Raw genomic sequence first — 24,037 nt, 5'->3', positions numbered from 1 at the left:
AATATATATATATATAATAATAATAATAATAATAATATATATATATATATGTCAAATAATAAATAATGCTATATAATATTTAATATATATTTATTATATTATATTATTTATAGAATTTCCATTCATTCTCAAATAATAAAATAAAAATAATGCAACCATTCAGATTAAAAAGTGTGCAAAAATTATTTCTAAATAATTTGGATATTGCTATTAACCATGACAACAATAACTATAATAATAAACAAAATTATTATTGTTAATAATTTAACAGTTTTATCTGTAATGAATTGCTTATGTTATGTATATTTATTTGTTTTATTATGTTAAAATGCAGAAACAAATTTTTATTGTATTATTATTATATTATTATATTACTAATAATAATAATATATATATATATAATAATAATAATAATAATAATAATATATATATATATATGTCAAATAATAAATAATGCTATATAATATTTAATATATATTTATTATATTATATTATTTATAGAATTTCCATTCATTCTCAAATAATAAAATAAAAATAATGCAACCATTCAGATTAAAAAGTGTGCAAAAATTATTTCTAAATAATTTGGATATTGCTATTAACCATGACAACAATAACTATAATAATAAACAAAATTATTATTGTTAATAATTTAACAGTTTTATCTGTAATGAATTGCTTATGTTATGTATATTTATTTGTTTTATTATGTTAAAATGCAGAAACAAATTTTTATTGTATTATTATTATATTATTATATTACTATAAAAAAGATTAACTATTAACAAATAGATACTTTATTAAAAATCTTAATTTAATAAATGATTAGTTAAATTAATTAATATTATTAATTATTAGTAGTGTATTACTAATTATTATTGTTATTAATAATAATAATAATAATAATAGTGTGCATCTGCTTTTTGGCACAATAAATAAACATTGTTAATAATTTTTATCTATTTGTTTATTATGCCAAATTTTATTTTGCCATAATACAGGAACAAAACAGGTATGTGTAATTTATATAGGTTAACATAAAACAATGTGTAGTGGTACTATTACATAAAATCTTTTTTTTTTCCAGTCCGTATGAGCTGTCTAAGGCCTAACAGATACTAACAGATCAGACATTTAACTTATTGAGAGTTATGTTACAGTAGTATAGTAGGCCTGATTAAAGAAAAAAGGGAGGGCAAAGTGTGATGTCACAGAAGCTGATGATGCATTCTGCCTACGCGCACTGTGATTGGCGGTCAGGTTCTGCCTGTGTTAACGTGAAAGGATTTAGGACACCAGTCAATGCCTCCAATGGCAAGATCACATGATAACTGCCACTTTTTTTCTCTCTCAGCCCGTCTCCCTCTTGCATTCTCCGCAGCTATTTTCAGTGAAGGCTCTCTCTCAAGGTCACTGCGCTCACGAGTGCAGACGCAGCTGGTTAGAAACGGACTTTTCATCACACACCAGTGCTGACTGGCACAGAGGACAGGAAGATGGAGAATGCCAGTACGAGCAGGGGAAACAGATACAGGAAGAGAGATCTGCATTCCTTTTCCTTTGCCTAAACTTACATAAATCATATTCAGACATGAAATTTATTCTAATACCAATCCATCCATAATATATTAGATCTTACGACCAACATGTAAAATAACAGACAAACTTATTGTAACCCAATTACATAACACTGTACAAAATAGTTACAACTGTAAGCTAAAACACACATAACCCTACAGACGATCATTGCATTAACTCTATGCATTTCACCTTTGTGCTGTTGTGCATGGCATTGTTGGTTGACCCAGGCGGAGGTTCTGTATTATTGACTAAGGTAATAATGCTCTTCAGGTTCAGCGTGACACAGATTGGATTGGCTTTCTGTCACCCGCTGAATAATTTAAGACTTTCTCTGGCATGACTGGAAAATTATTTACACGCTCGCGGGATCCATTAACAAGCTCATAATGGAGCATTGTGAACAGAGAGAGCTGGCAGACAGGAATGTCAACTCTGTTACTGAACACCTGTTTATTTATAATATTCTGAGATCCAGCAGAAATGTATCCCGTTTTGACATTATCTATGCATCATGATGCTTCTTTTGACTATGGTGGTCTTGATCTCCAAGTTCAAGTATTCAAAATTTCAGGATGAGAGATGCTTCAAAGCTATGCTAAGAGGAAATTTAAAAAAATGTTAACTGTGCAGAGGGAGGATGGGTGGTTTCCATGTCTTAGTAAGAGGAGAGTATTAAATGTTCTGCCTCTGGGGTAATCAGCTGAGTTGTGTTGTGTCCTCCTTATATTCCCTCTGACAGAGCAGAGATCTGACCAAACACACACATATAGAGCTCCGTGGTGCAGGATCAAAGTGACACAGCTGCTAAAAAAATTTGAAATATTGCCACTCATTACAGCTGGAGCGTGTAATTTTTTTTACAGAGTTAATATATTTCCTCCTAACCCAGCTTAATGTGTAGAGACAACTATAAGTAAGCCATTTGAGGGTTGATTTCCCTGGAAATTGTAAACATTGTGGCACTTTTATCATTGCTCAGTTTAAATTCACATGTCATCTATACCACTTGGGTTAATCTGAATTTAATGTTCAGCATGTACCTGTCCTTTCCTGTTCACACCGATGATTCCAGATGTGGCTTCGTGGGGTGCCGTCACAAAAATGGTCTCCCCGCTGATTCTGTTCATGTAGATGCAGGTGCCCGTCTCCAGGTCATACAGATGAATGTAACCGTATTTAGTGACGAGAAATACAACGTCCTGTTTGGAGCTGATCTGTGTGACAAGAAATTTGTTGGTGGTCAGTTCAAATCTGGATGAATTTACATTAATGTTCAAAACATTGGAGCTGGTAAGATTTTTTGTTTTTGTTTGTTTAAAAGAATTCTCTTATGCTTAAAAGGCTGCATTTATTTAATCAAAAATACAGTAAAAACGTAATATTGTATCAGTACTATTAAAATATTATCTTTGAATATATTTTATAGTGTAATTTATTCCTGATAGCAAAGCTGAATACTCAGCAGCCATAATACCTGTCACATGGTCCTTCAGAAATCATTCCAATATGCAGATTTTTTTTTCAGGATTCTTTGATGAAAATTAAATTCAAAAGAGCAGCATTTATTTGAAAAAGATGGGACAACCAGTAAAGGAGGAAGGAAGAAACAAAGTAATGTCTCTTTCACTGGAAAAAAAGTCCAAGAATTCACATACCTGCATGGCAACTGGGAAGTCATTCTGTGCTTCTGGAGGGAAGAACACATCCACAGCTTTCTTTATGAATGGCTGGTTTCCGGTCGGTGGTGTCCCCACTTCAATAATGTGAAGCTGAATAATGAATTCTTTTGTTAATTTCATGTTGTGAAGTAATACACACAAAATAATGCAAGTATAAGTGACAAATTAAGTGATCATCAATAATCAGCTCTGGAGAATAATTAAAAAAAGATAATGTTGTTTAATAATATTATTAACATATACCTCTGAAACTAAAACTAGCAAGCAACATGACCTCTTCCTCAAAAACTGTAGTTAACACCCAAAAAAACTTTCCAGACCACTTCCTCTCTTATTTAGACAACTGTGTTAGGAATACTGGCAGTTTACGCCTCTTTGCTGAATAAAATGTTTCTAGTTAATGCAATTAAATGTGATTAAAAACCATCTGGAAACGCACCTTTCCTCCTGCCTGACCTCGCACAGCGAAACAGAAGAGAGTGGATTCTTCTGCATTTCCCTCCATTTTGAACTGGCCAAAGGCAGCAGCGTGACCCTCGATAGGCTGTGACACCTTCCTGTCAACTGAGTATAGCTGCATGGCACCAACAACTCTGTTTTGCTGTAACAAGAAACATAATACTTGAGAGATTTGGAAAAACGCCCTTGATTCAGTATGCAACATTTGACTGAAAGAAAGACCGATAAAGACTTAAGGAAATAAAATACTACTACAATTAATAATAATAAATATATAATTAATAATAAAGTTAATAAGTTAAAGGAAACAAATGAAAATAAAGAAATGATTAATTAAAATGAAAGCAAGAAATGAACAAAACAATATCTCAACTTAAGCACGTGTGTGTCTAGAACAAGAGCAATAGGTGTGTATAATTCTAGACCAAAAACCCAGAATGATTATTTAAAATGCTTATGACACCTGAGCAGAAATGCCAATGAGCAGCAGCCACTTCTGCTTGGCATCGGTGCGGTAGTTGATGATTTGACAGCCTGCCAGGCTGGAATGTCTGTCAAACACTTTGACTGGCTGAGAGTCTCCCTCCATGCTCCAATGATAGACTGCATTATCCGTCACCAGGGCAAGACTGTTAAGAGAGATCCACTTCCAGAAAGTGACATCATCAGTCATGGTGTGGGCTTTCATCTTACTCTTCATCTCGATGTTAAAGATCTGCAGGGTTTTGGCAGCTGGGAGGAATAAAGAGGAGAAACACCATGAAGAAAACATTTTACATTTACACCCATAAAACAATTTAATTAGATTACAAAGACATCAGGGTAGAAATATTGTCAGTCATGGCTGGAAGTGCATCAGGCAAGCCCACCTTGACAGCTCATTCAGCAGTTAAGACAAATGAAGCAAAGCAATCAAAAAGCGAGTCTAGAGATAAATTGTGAAAGGAACACAATTTAGACAGCTGAAATTAAACACCAGAGACTGATTTCATCTTAGCACAAGGCTTACTGGACACTGTGACTTGCGAATAATGCATGTTATGGGAAAGGAAAACTTGGCGGCAACTCACCTGCATAACTTCCAACCCATTATTTATAAAAACACTAATCTATGTGGTGAATTACTTCCTGCAGGCCCCAGTTAATCTGAACTTTGTGAATCAATTCAATACAATTAAGACAAGGATCGCAGTATAACATAAAGGTTTCTAAAGTCAACATGAAATGCACCCGCTTTTACTTTCCCAACATGGTTTTAGAACCAGCTTTCGAGGAGGCCATTTGACCAGGATGTGGAGGTTGAAAGTCAAGTTCACCCAAAAGTTATAGATTTTCCCCCCAATTCGATCATTATTTGCTATTATTTTAGTAACCTTCACATTAACACAAATCAATGTTAAATTATTGCATAAAGTCGGCGCCGATGGCCTCGTAAGCAGCGTGCCGATATGTAGCGCCATTGCGCTTCGGGCGTCCCGAGTTTGATTCCCGTCTCACAGACCTTTCCCGATCCCATACCCCTCTCGGTCTTCCACTTCGCTTTCTGTCCATCTACTGTGCTATCTACATAAAAGGCATAAAATGCCAAAAAATCATCTTGGCATGATTTTAAGACGTTCATGTATAACAGCAGCCCAATATAATGCCTAAATATTGGCGATTGGTTGTTTCCCCAGTCTCTGCGATTTAGACATCAGCAGAAATTTAAAGATGTTTCAGAGATAAAGCAAGTTACTACATTTTATTCAGACACTTAGAAACTTTATTTATTTTTGTTTTTTAATAAAACGTACATAAATCACAAAAACAAGTGTATTAAGAAATTAAAATGTCCCTTTTTGAGCTCATCTTGACTTCAAAACAGCTTGCTGGTCATTTTCTCTGTGCTGGCATTATTGAAGTCGTGATGAAACGGAAGTAGTGACAGATTGTTTCTTCCGTATTATGATACACATCTGGAAGACACAGATTATTGAAAAAAGGGAAAAAATGTAGGGCAAGGACAGGTTCTACTCGTCGGTTGTTGATTGGATTGTGAGATGTGGCTGTTACGCTTAAAAATGGAGGAAGATCTGAATGCCAGTTTGAAAGGACGGGTTTAAGTGGCCAATGATTGGAAAAGTGCTACATTTGTCAGAGATAAGTCTGCAGTTTTCACAGAAAGTTTGATCAAGGTTACAAAAAAAAAAATGTATACATGCATGAATCATTCACACTAAGACCAATAACATGCATTTGGAACATAGATTGGGTGAATTTTAATTTCATGCCGACTTTAAATTCTTAGTAGAAATAGTCTGAGATTGCAGGCTGTTGTGAAGCTGATTACTGCAGAGGTCAGAATTTAGTCTATATGCATCGACAGAAGGGATTTGAATCCACATTCAAGACTCTCTCAACATAGTAAGAGAGAGTTAAAATCCTGCTTTCATGCATCTAACTTAATATAGAGTGCCATTCCAACCAAGCTCTAACTTAAGACTTTAATTAATTGGTTCATATGTGTTTATATGCAGTGTGAACAAAGGCCAAATGCAGCATCGAGCAAGTCAAGATTACATCAGGTTAAAATATTGCTCAGGAAATGTGCTGGTTCATACAGGATATTGTGAACCCAAAATAAGCTAATAAAATGGTCTGTAGCCACAAACAAGCAATCGATTAAAGGCTAATCTAATTTTAAACTGCGACAGTGACTGTTCTGGCTCTCCAATGCAAGCCATTCACTGCTCTTTTTTTCTCTATGGAAAAGGCAAAGCAAACTGGTTTGATGTTACAAATAAACTTTGTTCAATCAGAAAATTTGATTTATTATTCCTTGCCACCTAGGACTCCAGACAAAAAAATAAATAAATAAATAAATTAAGGAGCCATTTACTCCCTACAAAATATTATTTTAAGTGCCACAGAATAAATGTGTTTTATATATTTTTTTAACACTTTAACATTTCAGTCATACTGTTATGTGTTTATGTCTCATCTTTTCTTGTCTTTATCAGCATTTTAATCCATCTTGTAGATGTCCTGGGAACTTAGGTTCACTTAAAATGGGAACTAAACATCTTTTCCAACTTGAGAAATATATAGTCACAAAGAATTGTTTATTACACAGAATCTGTGCCAATATCATGGACCATAACTATGTCAGCATCACTTGGCCTTTGAGTGTATTTTGGGCTCCTCCTCAATGCATCCTATAAATGTTGTCATATGTCTTGCACAAATCCAGTCTATTTTTCTTCATTAGTAACATGCAGTTATATAGAAGGTGTTGAATTTTATTTTTAGCTCTTTGCATTCTCTCTTATCATGTAGACAACAGGTTAAGTAAAAATAAGAATATTCCATATATCGCGTATATTCAGCAAAATGCTCCTCTTTATAGTTATTTTTCTAGCTGACTAATGAGCTTATGGATGCCGAATGGTTATTCTGAGGTTAACGATTGTTACGTGGCATTGTTTACATGCTTTACAAGTTTTCCGCAGTTTGAACTGAATGAGCGATTGCATGAGACATTTCAGTAAGTTTTACTGTAGGCTATCTTATAATATACAGTACCTTTTGAAGTTTATTTCATACTACTGGAATAAAGAGAAAGAATGATGTGTTCACATGCTGCTTGAACTGAGGCGCTAAAGCGATCGCTCATGCCGCATTAAGGAGTGCCAAAATGGTATTTATTGTTTGAATTTCGTTATGAATTTGGCAGAATTTTAAAGCTGATGCTTTGTTTATTGTTTATTAAAAGGCAACAGAGCACAAAGCTTACTGTGATTACTGGACAGCAAGTGCACTACAAATAATATGAAGTTCACGCATTAACAAAACGTGGCATATAGACTAAAGATCTTGATAACAAGAAGCCATATTAGTATCGATTATAAATGAGAATTGTTACAATATTGCTAATGTCCACACAGCTGACAGCTTTACCTATTGTAGTTTGTTCAAGTTGTGCACGAAATAGACACTACTTTTCTGCACTTTTACTTCGCACGTCTCCGTCATTTTCGATCTCTCTCATGCTGCCACAATTGGAGCTGCTTTTTCATTAGAAGGTGTGCTGTCATTGCTGGTGTTCGGCAGAGATGAGGACTGTTTTTCCACTAAAACTTTGGTGTGCATCATCTCAGTTTATTACGTCAACATAAATGATGTGATCGCAAAACAATCAGGAAAAAAGGCATTACATGCAAGTTTTTAAATCATAACATGTAAATTTATATAGTCACCAGTGGCGAACTCAACAAAAACTTCACTCGCAAATTAATATTTTTGGTCACAAATGTGACAGTTTTAGGCGCAGTCTGGAGCCCTGCCACCCATTAATATCGTTTAACATAGCAATTACAATTAATAACAAGCTAAGAATTGGAGAGATGACAATAAAATAGCCTTCTGTACAGCATGACAAATCTTTCAACTCTACACAGGCACTGAGCTTATTGTAAAAGCATATTAATTCCAACATCAACTAAGATACTGATACAGTGTTAGTCACAGAGTTGCTACCTAAACACAAGCTGCATAGTGAAAAAAAACCTAATGGACTATGAACTACCACAATAACCATAAATCTATGAGGCTACCTTTACCCAGGTTCATTCACATGGACTTGCTTGATGTTAAGATTACATAGGGAGGGCGGGGAAAAAGACTCAATATGGCAAGCATTTTAAATGATAACAATTAAAATTAAACAAAGAGAAAAGCAAATGTATGCCCAACAATATTTCAAACCCCAGAAAGAGAAACTTATGTATACAGAAATCAACATGATGTGAACATTCAATTATGAATTTTGTGAAAGTTAAATCCTGTTTAGCCAAAGTGGGTTAATTATGTGGTATATTGTTGGCTAAACAGTCTTTATCTATGTAAACAATATCAGAGAGATGCCAGGACATGTTTGCTTTACATTGCCTATTATGGCTTGAATTTGCATGGGGCCTAAGTCCGAACCTTGAGGCACACCTCTCCTATATTTACAACAGCAATACTGTTGATTTTTTGTTCTCATAACACATTCACTAGAATCAAGATCAGAAAATATTTAGATTTTTTAGTTATAAGTACATAAATATACAAATAATTATTTGCCAAACAGACAGGAACAATGTGTATGTGTAGCCTAAAGTATTATTTATTAAATATTCTGACTTGAAGTGGAGGCTCTAGAAACACCTACACAAGGTTAAGCAATGAGGCCAATCAACTCTACATAATGTTCATTTTAGAAACAGGATTATAACTTTCACAAATCATTGTACCAAAATGTTAACTCACCGTCTGCATACACATGAGAAAGCAGCAACAAAAAAGGAAACAAAACAAAAAGACAAAGCAATTATGGCTGCATGACAGAAAATACACAACATATCATGTTACTGTAAGCTAAGATGTAGCCTAAAATTAGGAAAATGCAAAAAAACATTTGCTACAGAAATTGGTCTAGTACAATTTAAACTAAAAACGAACTCTGGGTGAATGAATGAAGCTAAGAAAACAACACACTTAATTTCTAGATTAAACAACAATGGATTGGATCAGTTCTATAATTCAGTTGAGCTAAAAATTCAGTAGTCATTACAATTAGGTTAATATGAGTATCCCTGGAACTAATCATTTATATATCCTACCTTTAAGTGCGATGACTTTGCTCGCAGGGTTCATGATAGCGCTATCTGCAGAGATGGGCCTGCGGATGGGGGTGTTTGGGTCCGCCATGTCGATGATCACCACCTGTGCCTGTTCTCCAACCTTCTCCCGGATACAGATGAACTTATCAGACTCCATCGTCAGGGTGCTGAACCCGATGTTGGCTGGGTTGATCCCCAAATTTTGGAGCTAGGAAAAAGAGACAAGTTTTATTTGCTTTAATTTTAATTAATGTATTATATACCAATGAAATTTAAATCTTCACAAATCTTAAATCTCATCTTAAAACTTCACAAAGGGGGAATGTTTTCTAAATTATATCAGGTTTCTTTTTGACCCTGTGAACCTTTCTAAGAATTGATATTAAGAAAAATCAATGACTACGTGTTCCACACTACAGATTAAAATGGATCTGAGGCATAATTTACAAGGGACACAACCAGACCAAACAGTAACAGCAAAGAACTTAGTTCCAATGTAAAGGTGCTTTTGTTATAACAAAATTTAAGCAGTAGCAGTGTCTCTTACAATAAGATTAGCATTTCAATAACAGTAATTTAAAAAAAAAGCCACAGAACCAGCAAAACCTCTCTTTCCCCACCCCAGTGAGCCAAGCACATGACTTTGCTGTCTGAAAAGGCCTTGAAGGAATTTATCTCAGGGACACACAAAGAACAGATACAAGAAATACTTCATTTTTAAACAAGACTGTGTACTGAGAGCTTTGTTCCAGAATCACAGACAATTAGCAATCATGAATATGTATCTAACTATTTAGACATTTTTGGTCAATACTGATTTCAAAGTCACATTTTGGCATTCCAAATATGCTTTTCAATGAACACAATTCAATTAAAACGTTAAAAGTGCTGTTCCCCCCCCCCAGTAATTTCCACTGAATATTAATGAACTGGCTCAAAGGGCCTAAATTACAAGAATAGTGGTAATTTGTACAGACAAATATTGTACAAATGCTACAATAAATACCTGTTAATTGGTTAACTCTAAATTATCTTACCATATATGCTGAAAATGTGTTAATTGTTTAACATCACGTCAAATTTTACTTAATTAGATATGTTTTTGCATGTAAAAACAAGGAAGTACTGTATAATCTACATAGAAAAAAGTTAAAGGACATTCCCAAAGTTCCTTCAGTTATTAGAAGATGTACAAATTACAACAGTCACTAACAGGCAAACCTCTTTACACGCACACAGCAGCTATCTGGAAAGATCAGAGGAGGAGAGACAAAAACACTTCCATCATTTAGTAGAGCACTTGAACATCCTCAGTTTCCCTCAATTACCTCAGATACAGAAACAGCATGTCAGTGTTACCTGGCACAAAGACGCTCAAGAAATACAGTAAGACAACAGCCAATAACATCTAACACACTGGCATATAGGGCTGGGTATCGTTCAACATTTTTCGATATCGATACCGATAAATTGACTTCGATACCGGTTCCTGAACGATACTTTTATCGGAACTCCACGCAGCTCCCGCGCTACTCTATACTGGTGTATTACAGTACCACGAGAGCTAAAGAGAGCAGACTTTCGAATCGCTCTCGCGGATGATCGATCTGCACCGCTCCTCTTCTAGTCGAACACACTGGCAAGTGCTGCAGGCTTATTGGCTCACTGACGCTGATGAGATTAATCCCTTAGGTATCGAAATTTGGTACCGAACGACAAGACGTTTTTCGATACTCGATGGTATCGAGGCAATTCGGTCGGTGCCTAAAAAGTATCGAACTCGATACCCAGCCCTACTGGCATAACTTGCAGATTTCATTAATTTGAAAAGCAGAAAAAAGCTAATTCTAGACCTTTCACAATGAAATAAATGCACATAGTTCATTATTAAGCAATCACTCTTTAATAGTTGCCTTTTACTGGTTATGCCAATGGTTTTAATTTGATCAATAGTCAAGTGATAGTGGCATTTCTACCCACTCATTTTTCCTCGTCAAGAGGTTATACCAGTTAACACTCAACAACATCGACACCAAACTCAAATCCGCTAATGAAGCGTGTTTCAAAGCTGGTTTCAATCTATTAAAGAGACACTTGTCACGTCTTCTTAACTATCAGAACTAAACCAACTATGACGCGACTATCAGTCAATTACAGACAAAAATAAAAGTCAGTGGGATGCCAACTCAGCAGCACCACACCAGCTGCCTTAGAAGTCTGAGTCACCAAAGGCTCGGTTAGAAATACTGACCCTGAGACTGAGAATAAGATCTGCACTTCCACACAGAAAAACAGTGTGATCTGCACGCTAATAAATGCTGATCTTTGTACAGTAAATTAGTCTAATTCCAATTCTATGATTCACACCATATGACTAAGCAACACATGTAGACGAGAAAATGCAGTGACATCAAATCTGCAAAGAGACTTACATTTGAAATGGGTTCAGAGAGGAGCAGAGGAGGATTTAGTGTTGGAGACATCTTGACTTCAGGCATTTTCAACTAAACTGACAGCCGCTTCTGTATCGACTCTTCTAATACCAAGTCAGATGGCTAAAAGGGTGAAGTTGTAGCTTTATTACTGATGAGCAGCCAAAACCCAGCCTTTGTTTTTATCAGCCACCAGTAGGGCTGGGTATCGATTCAGATGTTCCAATTCGATTCGCGTGGCCTTTGAGAATCAATATTGAATCGACCACATTTTAAAAAACGATATATCGAAAAATCGATTTTTTTTTTTGCCCTGCCCTAGCCACCAGACAGATCTCAAATACCAGTAAACTCAAACAGAGGTGGCAGTCGGGTTAGCGACTCTGACATATATAACCAATCACGATTCCAATGCACCGTACACCAGCTGCTGCACATGCTGAATTACAGAGATCAGAGCTGACAGCTGCAGGGATGAGAAGTCTTGGTCTTATATAACATCCCTTACAGCTCTGAACTAGGGCTGAACGATTAATTGCATTTGCGATAATATCGCGATATGAAATAACGCGATTTTTCAATCGCAGAGGCTGCGATTACACGGTCACGTGGCAAGCGAGAGTAAAGAGGTGTGCTCAACTTGAAGATCAGATCGGTGTGTGTCATCAAAGTACGGCGAGAGAAAGCATAAGGAGACGTCCGCGCTCTCTTATAGCTCTCGCAGTACTTTGATGACACACACCCATCGGTCTAAGCAGCGCTGCTTCAAGTCGAGCGCGGGCCATCAGCAGAAAAAGAAAATAAATAAAACGGTAAACAGCTAAAGGACGTAACTTAGAATGGGAGATGGATCGGTTTGTGAAAGCGAAGAGAAAAGCCACAGATGAAGTCGCATAGACTCAGTCAGGTGCTGGTCATTTAAAAGCTAAATGCAGAAAATATGACGAGGCATATCTTGCTCTTAGCTTCACTCACCGTGTCTATACCGGACACCACAGTTGTCGCGTCACGCCCGCAACAGCTCTACACTGGACGCGACAAAGCGACCATTGCAAATCATTTTAACTTCGTGTCAAAAAAAAAATCGCAATTAGATTATTTTCCAAAATCATTCAGCCCTACTCTGAACGATGCTGGACAGGAGGAGAGTCCTCTGTGACATTAACAAAGCTTTCAGCGGTCAGTGTTCAGCAGTTAGTTGCCAAGGAGTTCCAAGCTTTGCAGCCAAGTCCATTTATTTTGTCTAAACTCCACTTTACAAATGTTTTTGCATTGCATTTTGGGCTGATAACTGTCTCAAAGAGCAAAGCTGACTTAAACCTGACTTGAAAGTACAAGGAAAATATAAAGAGATAAATTAGTCAGATGTCATTATTATTGTGACATTATTCTGCTTAATACAAAGTCATGCAACTACAAAAACATGTCTTCGGAAAACAGCTTTATAGTGCATGCATCGTTTGGACTACATTTATGATGGTTTTATGATGATTTTCGTTGTTTTTTTAGAGCTTTGACAGCCCATGTTCCCCATACACTTTTATTGTATGGAAGAAACCAGTGTGAACCCACGTCAGAACTTCTGCTTTTGTGTTCTACAGAAGAAATGACATGAGGGTGAGTAAATGATTACAATTTTTCATTTTTGGGTAAACTAACCCAAATTACAATGGGTTGTTGTGAATTTGTATATCTAATACAGAGGTTGTAGGTTAAATAATAAACATCACCGACTAATTATTGAGAAGGGTGGCAAGGACTTGGAGTTTTGTACTTTAATTTGCTAAATACTAAATTACTAAACTAAGAGACTAAATATTAACAAATAGTAGACAGTGAACACTCAGATAAAGTATTTCATTACTGGCTAAATGTATCTCTGGCTCATGCTGCAGCTCTTAGGCCTAATCAAAGAACAGGAAGGAACAGGAAGCACATTTTCTAGGAAGAACTCAACGGAATCAGCAGCACCTTTTATCAATGGAGAGCGGATGCCGGCACACCCGAAGCCACACCCACATTCCTTTGTCATGCTGTACAGAAAGTCACATCATCGCTAGCTACTAACCGAGAATTGTGAAATAATAATAATAATAATTTTGTTTTTTAAATAGGGCTAATTCTGAATTTCTCTTCAAACAGAATAACAAGCTGTTATTAAATTAAGCTATTTTCATGGCAGGAACCCAGTAAAATCAGTTAAAACTAGGTACATAAACAAATATTTAAGAAGGACATAAAAGATAAACAGACAGGATACAAAATTCACAGAAATATAAAATGAGAAATCAGAAAACAAATAACAAAATAATAATAATAATAATAATTTTTAAAAAAAACGTTGCTACTGAGAGAACAGTAACCTGCTCACGCACATTTCTGTGACCTTTATTACTGCATCTTATAGATGACATCACACATGATGACATCACTACTGAGCAGGCCATTCCGATTGGCTGAAGGGAAACCCTGCCCCTGTTAGCTCTCAAAGCAAACGTAAGCGAGAGAGCTCTCACTGCCGTAGCAGCATTAGCCTTAGGCCAAGCGTGATTCATCCACAGCATGTAACTGCTGCTTGCTTCAGTGTCGTCTCAGACATGCCCAGAAACTAACCCTCTTTCCCAACCGGTAGCTCATCCAGTCTACAAGAATATGCTGTGTGGCACGAGAAACATCTACTTGAAAATAGCTGGCCAGTTTCTTCCTGGATTTCTGTGGACATCTCTGCTCTGTGCAAGGAGGATGTGATATTGATTTTATCCTGGCAAAGAATTTGAATCAATAATTGCTAGCTGGTACAAGGAAAGCTGCTCTTTTTGTACCACAAATAATTCAGTCAAGAGGAACATACTGACTACAGACTATTAATTTATAGATAGATAGATAGATAGATAGATTCCCATTTTAGACTGTTTATTTTACAGAGGTTAGATAAAGATCAGTGCTGTGAACTTCACCAGTGAGTTAGCAAACTACATGCAAGATACAAGAGATGATGGCATAAACAACAGATGAAGATGAAGGCAACCATTAGCTGAATTATGCCTTCATGCGAGTGATGTGATTCCTTCATTGACACTGTTACACACACAAGTTATTTTTTAACAATGAATACATTAAATTCTTACTTTTATTCAGCAAAGATACATTAAATTGATCAAAAGTGACAGTAAAGTTACAAAAGTAATGCTGATCAAATAAAATGCTGATCTTTTTTATTCATTAAAAAAATCCTGAAAAAAAATTAGTTTCCACAAAGATATTAAGTAGCATTGATATTGAAATACATCTTGAGCAGCAAATCAGCATTTTAGAATGATTTCTGAAGGATCATGTGACTGAAGACAGGTGAAAATTCAGCTCTGCCATCACAGGAATAAATTACATTTTAAAATATATTAAAATAGAAATCTGTTTCAATTTTAAATTGTAATAATGTGTCAAAATATTACTGTTTTGACTATTTTTGATAAAAAAAACGAAACCTACCATACTTTTTAGAGGCAGGATCATGTGCACGTAGAAACTTATTGCCAGCATTAGCATACTGCTTCACAACACTCACGAAACATGCTACTAGGGCTGTGCAAAAAATCGAATCGCGTTCAAAATCGGCACGACTTTTTTTTTTTTTTGAACGCGATTTTGTGTAGCTTGTCACAGCCCTACATGCAACGATCAGAGGACATTAAACCTGCCCCCCTGCTGGCACTTTCACTGACCATCACCAGTGTGGCATTCCACATTAACCCTTAAGAATGGCCACAGACACTTGACTTTACTGGCTTAACTCGAGCGGTTGTTCTGTTATGCTGACCTACACTACTTTTGAAGTGTTCATGCATTTAGCACATTTCTATGGGTGAGCTTTGCTTTCACAAATCTAGGCGAGTGAGAGAAACGTTTAATACTTGAAGCGTCAAGTGCTTCTCTGGGTCTGTGCAGATAAATTCAGCGCATCGTTTAAATTCATGACTTTTTAAAGCTGTCAGCACATTCTTCTCTCCAACCTCCCGTGCTCGTTTAACCCTTTTCCTTCTCCGTCCAGGGAAAAATGGCATCTTGCCCAGCACAAAACCCTGATAGCAGGAGGCTCGAGAAAGGATACACAATTTGCTGAGGCTTGCACCGCAATGTCACCATCCTCCATAACAGGAAGTCAGGACCTATTGTGTAGAAAGTTAAATCAACATGTTAAAAGCTCTGACCATATGACCATAGGTGACAAGTGACCAGCCTAGCAGGTTCAGCATGGACAGCAGAGCAGGAAAGGGAAAAAGAAAGAAAGGAACAAGCACAGAATGCTCTCTGCAATGAAATCCAAGTTCATTCAGCGCTGAGCAGCTGAATATGGATAATGGATCTCCAACCACACGAGATAGTCATGTGTGATCAGCAGAGTAGAGTTCAAAGATCAAATGCATTCACAGAGCCTCAAGGTAACGTATTAAACGGCATGACATAAAACACACAAAACCCATCTGCAGATCATCTGACTTGCCCCCTGTATCATGCTTATGTTACTCTTAAAACCAAAGTAATTTACTTAAGTGATTTGCATTGAAATCAATGCACTACAGGTTTTCAGATACAACTAACTTGCTCCACTAATATGCATAACTAATGTGCAGCCAGCATCCAATGAAGAACATAATACAGGCCTGCTGCCTTTGTATACTAAAATCATCTTGTAAAGTATAATACAGTAAACTATAAATGATGTATATGGAAACAAGAGTCACTTATAGTGGTTATAGACACCAGTTTTATAAATGTACCTTTCATTATACTATCCATTTTGCCGTATAGAGGTTTCAGCAAACCAAAATAAAGCAGCCCTACAATGTGAATCGGACATCATGAGCAAGTTTTGTCTTAATAATACTGTCTTCCTTGTACCATTTACAGCATTATGCCACTGACTCCTATTGTACCCTGACCATTAGCTGGCACTTCACTGGAAAAGTGCTGTGCTACATTTGCATTTCATAAAGTTAAAATACCACCAGAGGGCTTCAGGCTCTTTTTGGTCCATTAAGCTCTTTACTTCTACACTACTCTAGGATCGGTATCGCAAAATCTAACAAACTTTGACAGAATATACAAGTAAATATGGCATGCCTGAACTAAAAACGCACATATTCATTTCCACACACAATAATATGGTAACCCTGAACGTTTATTACAAAAAGACATTCACCATGATGTACATCCACAGACAGTCTGCAGACTCTCTCAATCTAGAAAGCTCTAATCTAATTTGCGATGTTATTTCAGTATTATTTATAGACTATTATAGTATTTATTAACATTTTGAAAAAGCTTTATTTTAGTTTAAAATTTTAGCAATTTTATAAAAATTTTGTCATGTGCTGTTGTTTTAAATATTTCCATTTAGCTTCAATTTATTTTATTTCAGTTGTAGTTTTAGTAATTTTAGTACTTAGGCAGCACTTCTAATTTTCATTTTAAGATATTAAGTTTTAGGTTTATCATTTTTTAATTTTATTTTATTTCAACTTTATATCAATCAACAGAAACTATTTTAATAGTTTTAAATTTATGTAACAATAACAACAACTCTGATTGGCTTACTTAATGTAACTTGCAAGAAAATTTCAATCAATCAGCCTGAAAACAAAGTCCTGTTTGGTACCAGTTTGATACTACAATTGTATTGAAATAATGAATGAATAATATAGCAAAGTTTGCAACAATACTGACATCTAATTGTGTTTAAATGGGTGGTTTTTGTCCAAAATAAGCTGTGATGTGGACAAGTGGTCACTTGTTACACAAAACTATGACAAATACAGACCATTACAGGCCTGACACTGGGCAAATACGATGTTTAACAACAGATAATTGATCCAGAACTAGGACAATTTGTCATACTATGACCTGTTTCAAGGACACATAACAATACACTCAAAACAAATACAAAAAGTACACTCAAAACATCCATGATTATTTTAAAGACAAGATGCATTAAATGGTGACCAAAATGAGTTACACTGACTGAGAGCCTAAAATGAAATAGACAGAGAAGAAGTGACAGCAAGCAACGTATGAGTTCAGTGCAAATAATAAAAAATTGCAGAGGCATCATGGGATCATACACACGTCTATAGGTGGGGTGATTTTACACCTGCTACCTGAAGCAGGTAATCTCAACACCTCGATCACAAATCTGTTTTAGTATAATAGGACAGAGAATAGGGAATAAAACAAGAATGAATCCCTTCTGTCATTTACAGCGATTCATTTCAAGAAATAAAGAGACTATTTATTCTAAATTTTCCTCTGTAAGTGATTTTTTTTAATACAAAGGCACAACCAGAGGCAAAGACAGCTAGTGTTGATAAGCACTGTGACTACAAATCTCAATATTCTCGAAACAATCACTTAAATTTTCCAGCCATAAATCTTTTTCAAGTTACATTATAATTTCAATACACTGCATTTAAATCCGTATAACTTGACCAAACCCTCTAAATGTTTGAACAATTATGCTCAAAAATGCTGTCTGGGAAGGCAGCTCACTGGGTTTTATTTGTGACACAACCAGAATATCTATTATTCAGCTGGTTAACACCGACAGCAGCTAAGCTAACTCCCCTGCTACTACTACTACTGCTGCTGATGGGGGTCATATTCACCGGGGAATGGGTTACTAGTAAATTGCTTATTTAAAAACACACTGACTTGTTCACTATAAACTCATAATAAAATAAATGAGACACTCATTTGAAGATGTTTTAAAGCGCTTTACCTGCAGGTGCTCCTGGAATCTGATAGGCAGGATTTGAGCCATGATGATGGTGGTTCCTCTTCGCTTTCCTCTCTAATTCCTGCTATTATTTCTGCCCAACCTAAACTACCCCAGAGCCGGGAATGAATGGAGGTGGTCTTGTGTTTTTGGGAGGGGGGAGGAGGGGGGCAGATGAACCGGGAATGTTAGATTACTCTAGTTGCCCGCTGAATGTAAATGAGGCGCTTCAACTCCAGAATGTCAACCGCCGCTGAGAGGAACTCTAGAAACCTGCAATGGCGGCGGAAACCGTCCGGTGGAGAAACGTACCGGAAAGAGACGTAGAACTCAATGGAGGCGGAGGGATACATGTACTGTGTGGAAGAGGGATTTTAGTTGGTTTGATAACAAGATTTTACTACTTAGATGCAAAATGCCCATAAATATATTGCGAATGTGTTATAAGTATATTTTGATATGGGAGAAGTTAATAAGATAAGTTTGAGCGTAAAGGCTGAGGGTACTAGTTCTTTGCGAATCGCCCTTTGCTTTTTGCCACATCATTCGTCCTCGTGAATTGACGTCAGTTCCGATATTATTTCTCATGTTTTATTTGTATATTACAGACAGGGGCGTTTCTAGACCTTCGTCAGTATTGGAGAACTGTACTTTTGAGTGTTGTCGGTGTAACGTTATTGGTAATGTTCTGATTGTCTGTTGATAGGAAAATGCAGTACTGAGTCGTTTACAAGCGGCAAATGCAGGTGTTGAGCTTAATAAAGATCTTCTTCGTGGTTAGCAAACGATGATACATGTGCAGGTTTGGTTTCAATTGATTATAAATAAATCACTATTGTTGTTATTCGTGTTCAAAGTATACGATGTTTATCGTAGCGCTCCGAACGATTCAGTGGCTGAGAGCTGTCCGACTCATTCGCGATCCATTTCTGACCGTTTTTCTGACTTGTTTGACTAGTTTATTGAAAAGAGCTGATTCATATGTGAATGATGCCCGAATCGGTTAGCACTACTTTTGAGAAAATAATGTTGGAGCACGTCAGGTCTGTTTTATTTACTTGACCATAAAGACTTTATTTATTATTTGTAATATGTGCATCTGTTTTTGCAAGTTTAATCATATAAAAAAGCATGCTGTCTACTTAATACCTCAGTTGAATATATTGATATTTATATATAATGTATATAAAATAACACCCATTAAATAGCAACATATGATCACCCATAATTGTCGTTAATCTACCATGAATTTGCATAGATTTTATTAGAATTGTGCAACCGTAACCAGCACAAGCACTAATTGTTCAACTTGAGTAATTCCAGAAAGAAAAATACTGCATTAGAAAAGCACACCTTAATGTGAAATTAGGGAGTTTTGTGCAATATGAAATATAATTGTAATGAAACACAAACACTGTTGACCAGTTCACTAACAGCAACCCGTTTTCCAAGCACATGGCGCATACTGGATGCACACTATAGTTATATCTAACAGACAAGGGTGTGATCAAAAGCGAAGTGAATTTGTTAGGCAATTCCGCTCGAGTCTGTAATGGTGGGGTTGATAGCCATAAAATGACGTCATTTCCTCTAAAACTTGGTCAGAGTTTGTGAACAGTCTGCTCTGCTCAGAGGAAGGTGTGGCATGCATAGTGAACTTGTTGAACTGACTCTCAAAAGAAACATCTGTACTACTTGTGTGTCCATGTAAAACTTCCATATACCACAAAATAACTGCTTGAGAATGAGCTAAATAAAACTGTACTATAAAGAGAGTACTGCAGTTATATACTATTTAGAAAACAAGTAAAAGTATTGTTGGCTGTGCCCTAATTGAAAGTGCGCAGTTATAAAGAAAAGTAGTGGAATACTATGTTGTTCTGCCACCTGGTGTTTTACTAGAAAAACTACAAGCATAACAGTAACCTCAAATAATTAAAGATTTTATATTCTTGAAAATGTTTTTTAATGTTATCCATAATTTAAGTGGTCTATGCAATACATAATATTTTACTGTGAATAAATAAAACATTTGGTCACTGAAACTGACAAAAACATGATGTAGTGTTCATCAAATGATCCCATATAACATAAATACAGTACATTTCCATTACCATAAAAATTAGAATACTTGGAAATATTACTAATCCAATATGTACGAAGTTTATCTTATACACGTTCTATTACAAATACTCTAAAGTGCAAACGGTTACTGTTATCATTCTTTAAAAAAATTGACCAGTCACAAATGCAAAAAACAGTGACAGCAGAACTACAAAAATACATTTTTTTAAAATTTGGTCAGTCGTCTTAGTGGTAACTTCAAAAAAACAATTTCCAATGGAACACCCTCACACTGACACCAATGAACTTTCATCCTGTAGTAACAGTGGTTACTGAAGCTGGTGTACTAGGTTTGAAGTGCTGCCCCAGTAGCCCTGCTTGCTACGGTACCCCTGCTGGACCCAGCTGTGCGGTTTAAAGGAATGGTTGGGTCTGCAAGGGGGGCGGATTATGTAGTGTGGCCGCTGAGGGTAATGCCCTTTCCCCGGGCCAAACTTCTTCCTTGGTACAGGATGCCATACTGGGGCACTGGCATATAAAAGCTGTATTAATAAAGAAGATGACAGCATATATAGAAAAAATAGTTAGAAACAATGGTCCTACATACATGTTGTGCATTATATTTTACTGATAAAAGTAAAACTTAGCTAAACTACCCTTTAAAATTAGTCTACAATTCATTCAAATAGCTAAATTTTCAATCAAATGTACACTCAAAATATTTTATTTCATGCCATATCAGTTATATATACATTGCATAAAAACTTTGACACAAACGTTGACATAAAAGTTAGTGTGCTCAACCAGCTGAAGAGGAGGTGCAACCAAAAAATAAAAAGGTCCATCTTGCTTGAAGCAAAGGTGCAACAATCACTTAAACTTTGATTAAGAACAAGTAAGGTTTGTTGCTACCCGTCTAATAAAGGCCTTGAGGATGGCCGAAATGTTGTTTTTAATCAATAAAGATTGTTTATTTTTCTAAAAATGAGTGTCGCATCTTTTCTTCAAGCCAAAAATAAAGAAATAATAATAATAATAAAATAAGCCCCTTTTACACATAGTCTTTACTGGTAAATTACCATTAAGAGACCATGTGCGAACAGGACCTATTCAACAATACTGGTAAATCAGTCCTGATGCTTTTAATTGTTTTTCTATTTAAACATGCGCTAGACGAACATCCAACCATTGCTCCATGTCTCACGCTCAAGACCTGCCTTCTTTTCCATTCACCAGCGCTGCTGTTATCAGATTGGACAGATAGTGAAACTAAAGCACTTCTCCTAATCTAGGTGGATGAAGACAGTGCAGCGTTTAAAGGTAAGTTCTGGTGACTGACATCAGAGTTTGGGTACTGATGTGTGAATGGTATCTTACTGGAAAAAGAAGGAACATTGGCTACGTTTACATGCACAGTTTTTGGTTCAATCGGACTGAATTCATTACAATTGATGAATCTGAATGTAGTGTTTACATGAACGCTAAATAAAACGATCGGGTTGATGTGTGCATTTATGTCACAAGCTTCAAATCGGAATTGATTTTTTTTTTTTTACATGCGCACACTGCACAAATATGGATTTTCTCACTGTTTGCACATAATAACCACTCTCCTACACGGTTTCTTTATTTGTTTTTAACAGCAGAATTAATATTTATCCATTTATGGATAAATATACATATAAACCACTGTGCCGTGCTGCTCATATTTATCACGCAGTAAAAATGCCCCTCCCCGTGCCCAAAACAGGTTGCCTGTGGATGAGAATCCAAAACAAGGACTGGTGGGAGGTTGTCCTACACTACTTCACAGTTGCCGAGTGAAAGGAGAGCTTTATAATGACAGGACACGCATTTATACAACACTTTATTCAAAAGGAAGAACCGCTCGTTCTGTGGGTCTTACGTCATTACGCTATTTCTGCATAATTGCACATGCGCAGTCCTTTCAGTTTCGGGGTTCAATCCGATCGAGTGTTTACATGCACTCTCAATTGTATTAGAAAAGGAAGAAAACACCCCCTTCAATCCGATCGAAATGTCATTCCGATCGAGCTCAATCGGATCGATTAAGGTGTTTACATGAAGCCTTTACAGTCCGATTGAGCCGTTAATCCGATTACAAACGGATTATTTGGTTGCATGTAAACGTAGCCACTGTTGCTTGTGTGAACAGGGATGCATTCAATTGTTTAAAAGATTCCCTTAAAGACATTTATAACATTACAAAAGATCTCCATTTCAAATTCATGCTGCTCTTTTGAACTTTATTTAAAATCCTGAAAAAAACAACAACATTACAGTTTCCACTAAAATATTAAGCATATTTAAATATGAAATAAAATATTTTCAACTGGGATAAAAATTGTTTCTTGAGTACCAAATCAGCATATTATAATGATTTTTGAAATATCATATTACACTGAAGATTGGAGTTTGCATCACAGGAATAAATTACTTTATAAAATTGATTAAAATAGAAAACCATTATTTTAAATTATAATATTACACAATATTACTGTTTTTATCTATATTTTTGATCAAATCAATGTCACTTGGTAAGCAGAAGAGACTTTCAAAAACATAAAAATGTAGCTACTATTGAACAGTAGTGTACCTGTGGCAATCAACGCAAAACAAACTTATTTAGGGCATTTTGTACCTGGTATGGAGTGTGGTTGTGGAGAGGTGGGGTGTACTGGGTCTCTCTACAACTGGTGTCCTCATCCGAGGAGGATCCGGAGTGGTAATCTGACGTGACCCTCTCCACAGTGCTCGTCACTTTCTTTGTCACATCCTCTTTATCATCATCATCATCACTTGAGAAGGTGGCTACAGTGAAACCATGATTCCTCTCGCCATACCTGTGTCCAATTCACAAGTAAAGATACGTCAAAAAACAAACCAGTAGAGCACTTCTAAATAAACAGAAAAACATCAGCTTTATTTCATAAACTTACCTACAGCACACCTCTCCAGGGTCGACCCAAAGCGTGAGCTCCTTAGGCAGACCAAGGTCCTTATACTGCACTCCACTCTCAGCACACGCTCTGAGCAATTCAGCATCCTCTTTATGGAAGCGGTTCACTCTGATGCACCTGCACAGGATACATATATAGCTCATTTTAACATGACGCGCACTACATGCATGAATTATATTCTAATTCAAAATGCACAAGTTCAGTTAGGGTGAAGAAAAGCTTTTGGCTTCAACACGACTATCTGTGAAAAAAAAGTGCATAATGTTTAAAATAATGTTTATAAACCAATTATAATTAAGTTGTATAAACAACTATAAACAAAACAGCATCATGTATGTATGCAACTATGCATAGTTTAATACAAAGGGCTGAACACCAATCACATAGATTACATTTTTCATTTAAAAACACGAGTTGCAGTGGGATGGGG

The 24,037-nt window shown here is 36.1% G+C and overlaps 2 protein-coding genes across 3 annotated transcripts in view; both read right to left on the bottom strand.

Annotated features, from left to right (window-relative positions):
• LOC107744621 (clathrin heavy chain 1) overlaps positions 1-18,875 on the bottom strand; it is a 39,300-nt gene extending 20,425 nt beyond the window's left edge. The window contains exons 1-7 of one of the 2 annotated variants that reach the window (XM_016558411.1): positions 18,566-18,875; positions 9,362-9,569; positions 9,009-9,011; positions 4,183-4,451; positions 3,700-3,861; positions 3,237-3,350; positions 2,622-2,795 (exon numbers count right to left, since the gene is read on the bottom strand). In XM_016558411.1, the coding sequence (XP_016413897.1) occupies positions 2,622-2,795; positions 3,237-3,350; positions 3,700-3,861; positions 4,183-4,451; positions 9,009-9,011; positions 9,362-9,569; positions 18,566-18,607 (972 nt within the window). In that variant the 5' untranslated portion in view covers positions 18,608-18,875. The remainder of the gene's footprint in view (positions 1-2,621; positions 2,796-3,236; positions 3,351-3,699; positions 3,862-4,182; positions 4,452-9,008; positions 9,012-9,361; positions 9,570-18,565) is intronic. The other variant, XM_016558410.1, reaches the window with a different exon arrangement.
• Positions 18,876-20,565: 1,690 nt separating this feature from the next.
• Positions 20,566-24,037, bottom strand: part of LOC107744619 (protein BTG3-like) — a 9,716-nt gene continuing 6,244 nt past the window's right edge. Inside the window, exons 4-5 of the mRNA XM_016558408.1 lie at positions 23,289-23,490; positions 20,566-21,168 (exon numbers count right to left, since the gene is read on the bottom strand). Coding sequence (XP_016413894.1) covers positions 20,956-21,168; positions 23,289-23,490 — 415 coding nt within the window. The 3' untranslated portion in view covers positions 20,566-20,955. The remainder of the gene's footprint in view (positions 21,169-23,288; positions 23,491-24,037) is intronic.

The sequence above is a fragment of the Sinocyclocheilus rhinocerous genome, unplaced genomic scaffold, assembly GCF_001515625.1.
Source record: "Sinocyclocheilus rhinocerous isolate Xijiao unplaced genomic scaffold, SAMN03320098_v1.1 scaffold767, whole genome shotgun sequence".
NCBI classification, from domain to species: domain Eukaryota; kingdom Metazoa; phylum Chordata; class Actinopteri; order Cypriniformes; family Cyprinidae; genus Sinocyclocheilus; species Sinocyclocheilus rhinocerous.
Note: the sequence above shows the minus strand (reverse complement) of the source record. Positions and strands in the feature narration are given on the sequence as shown.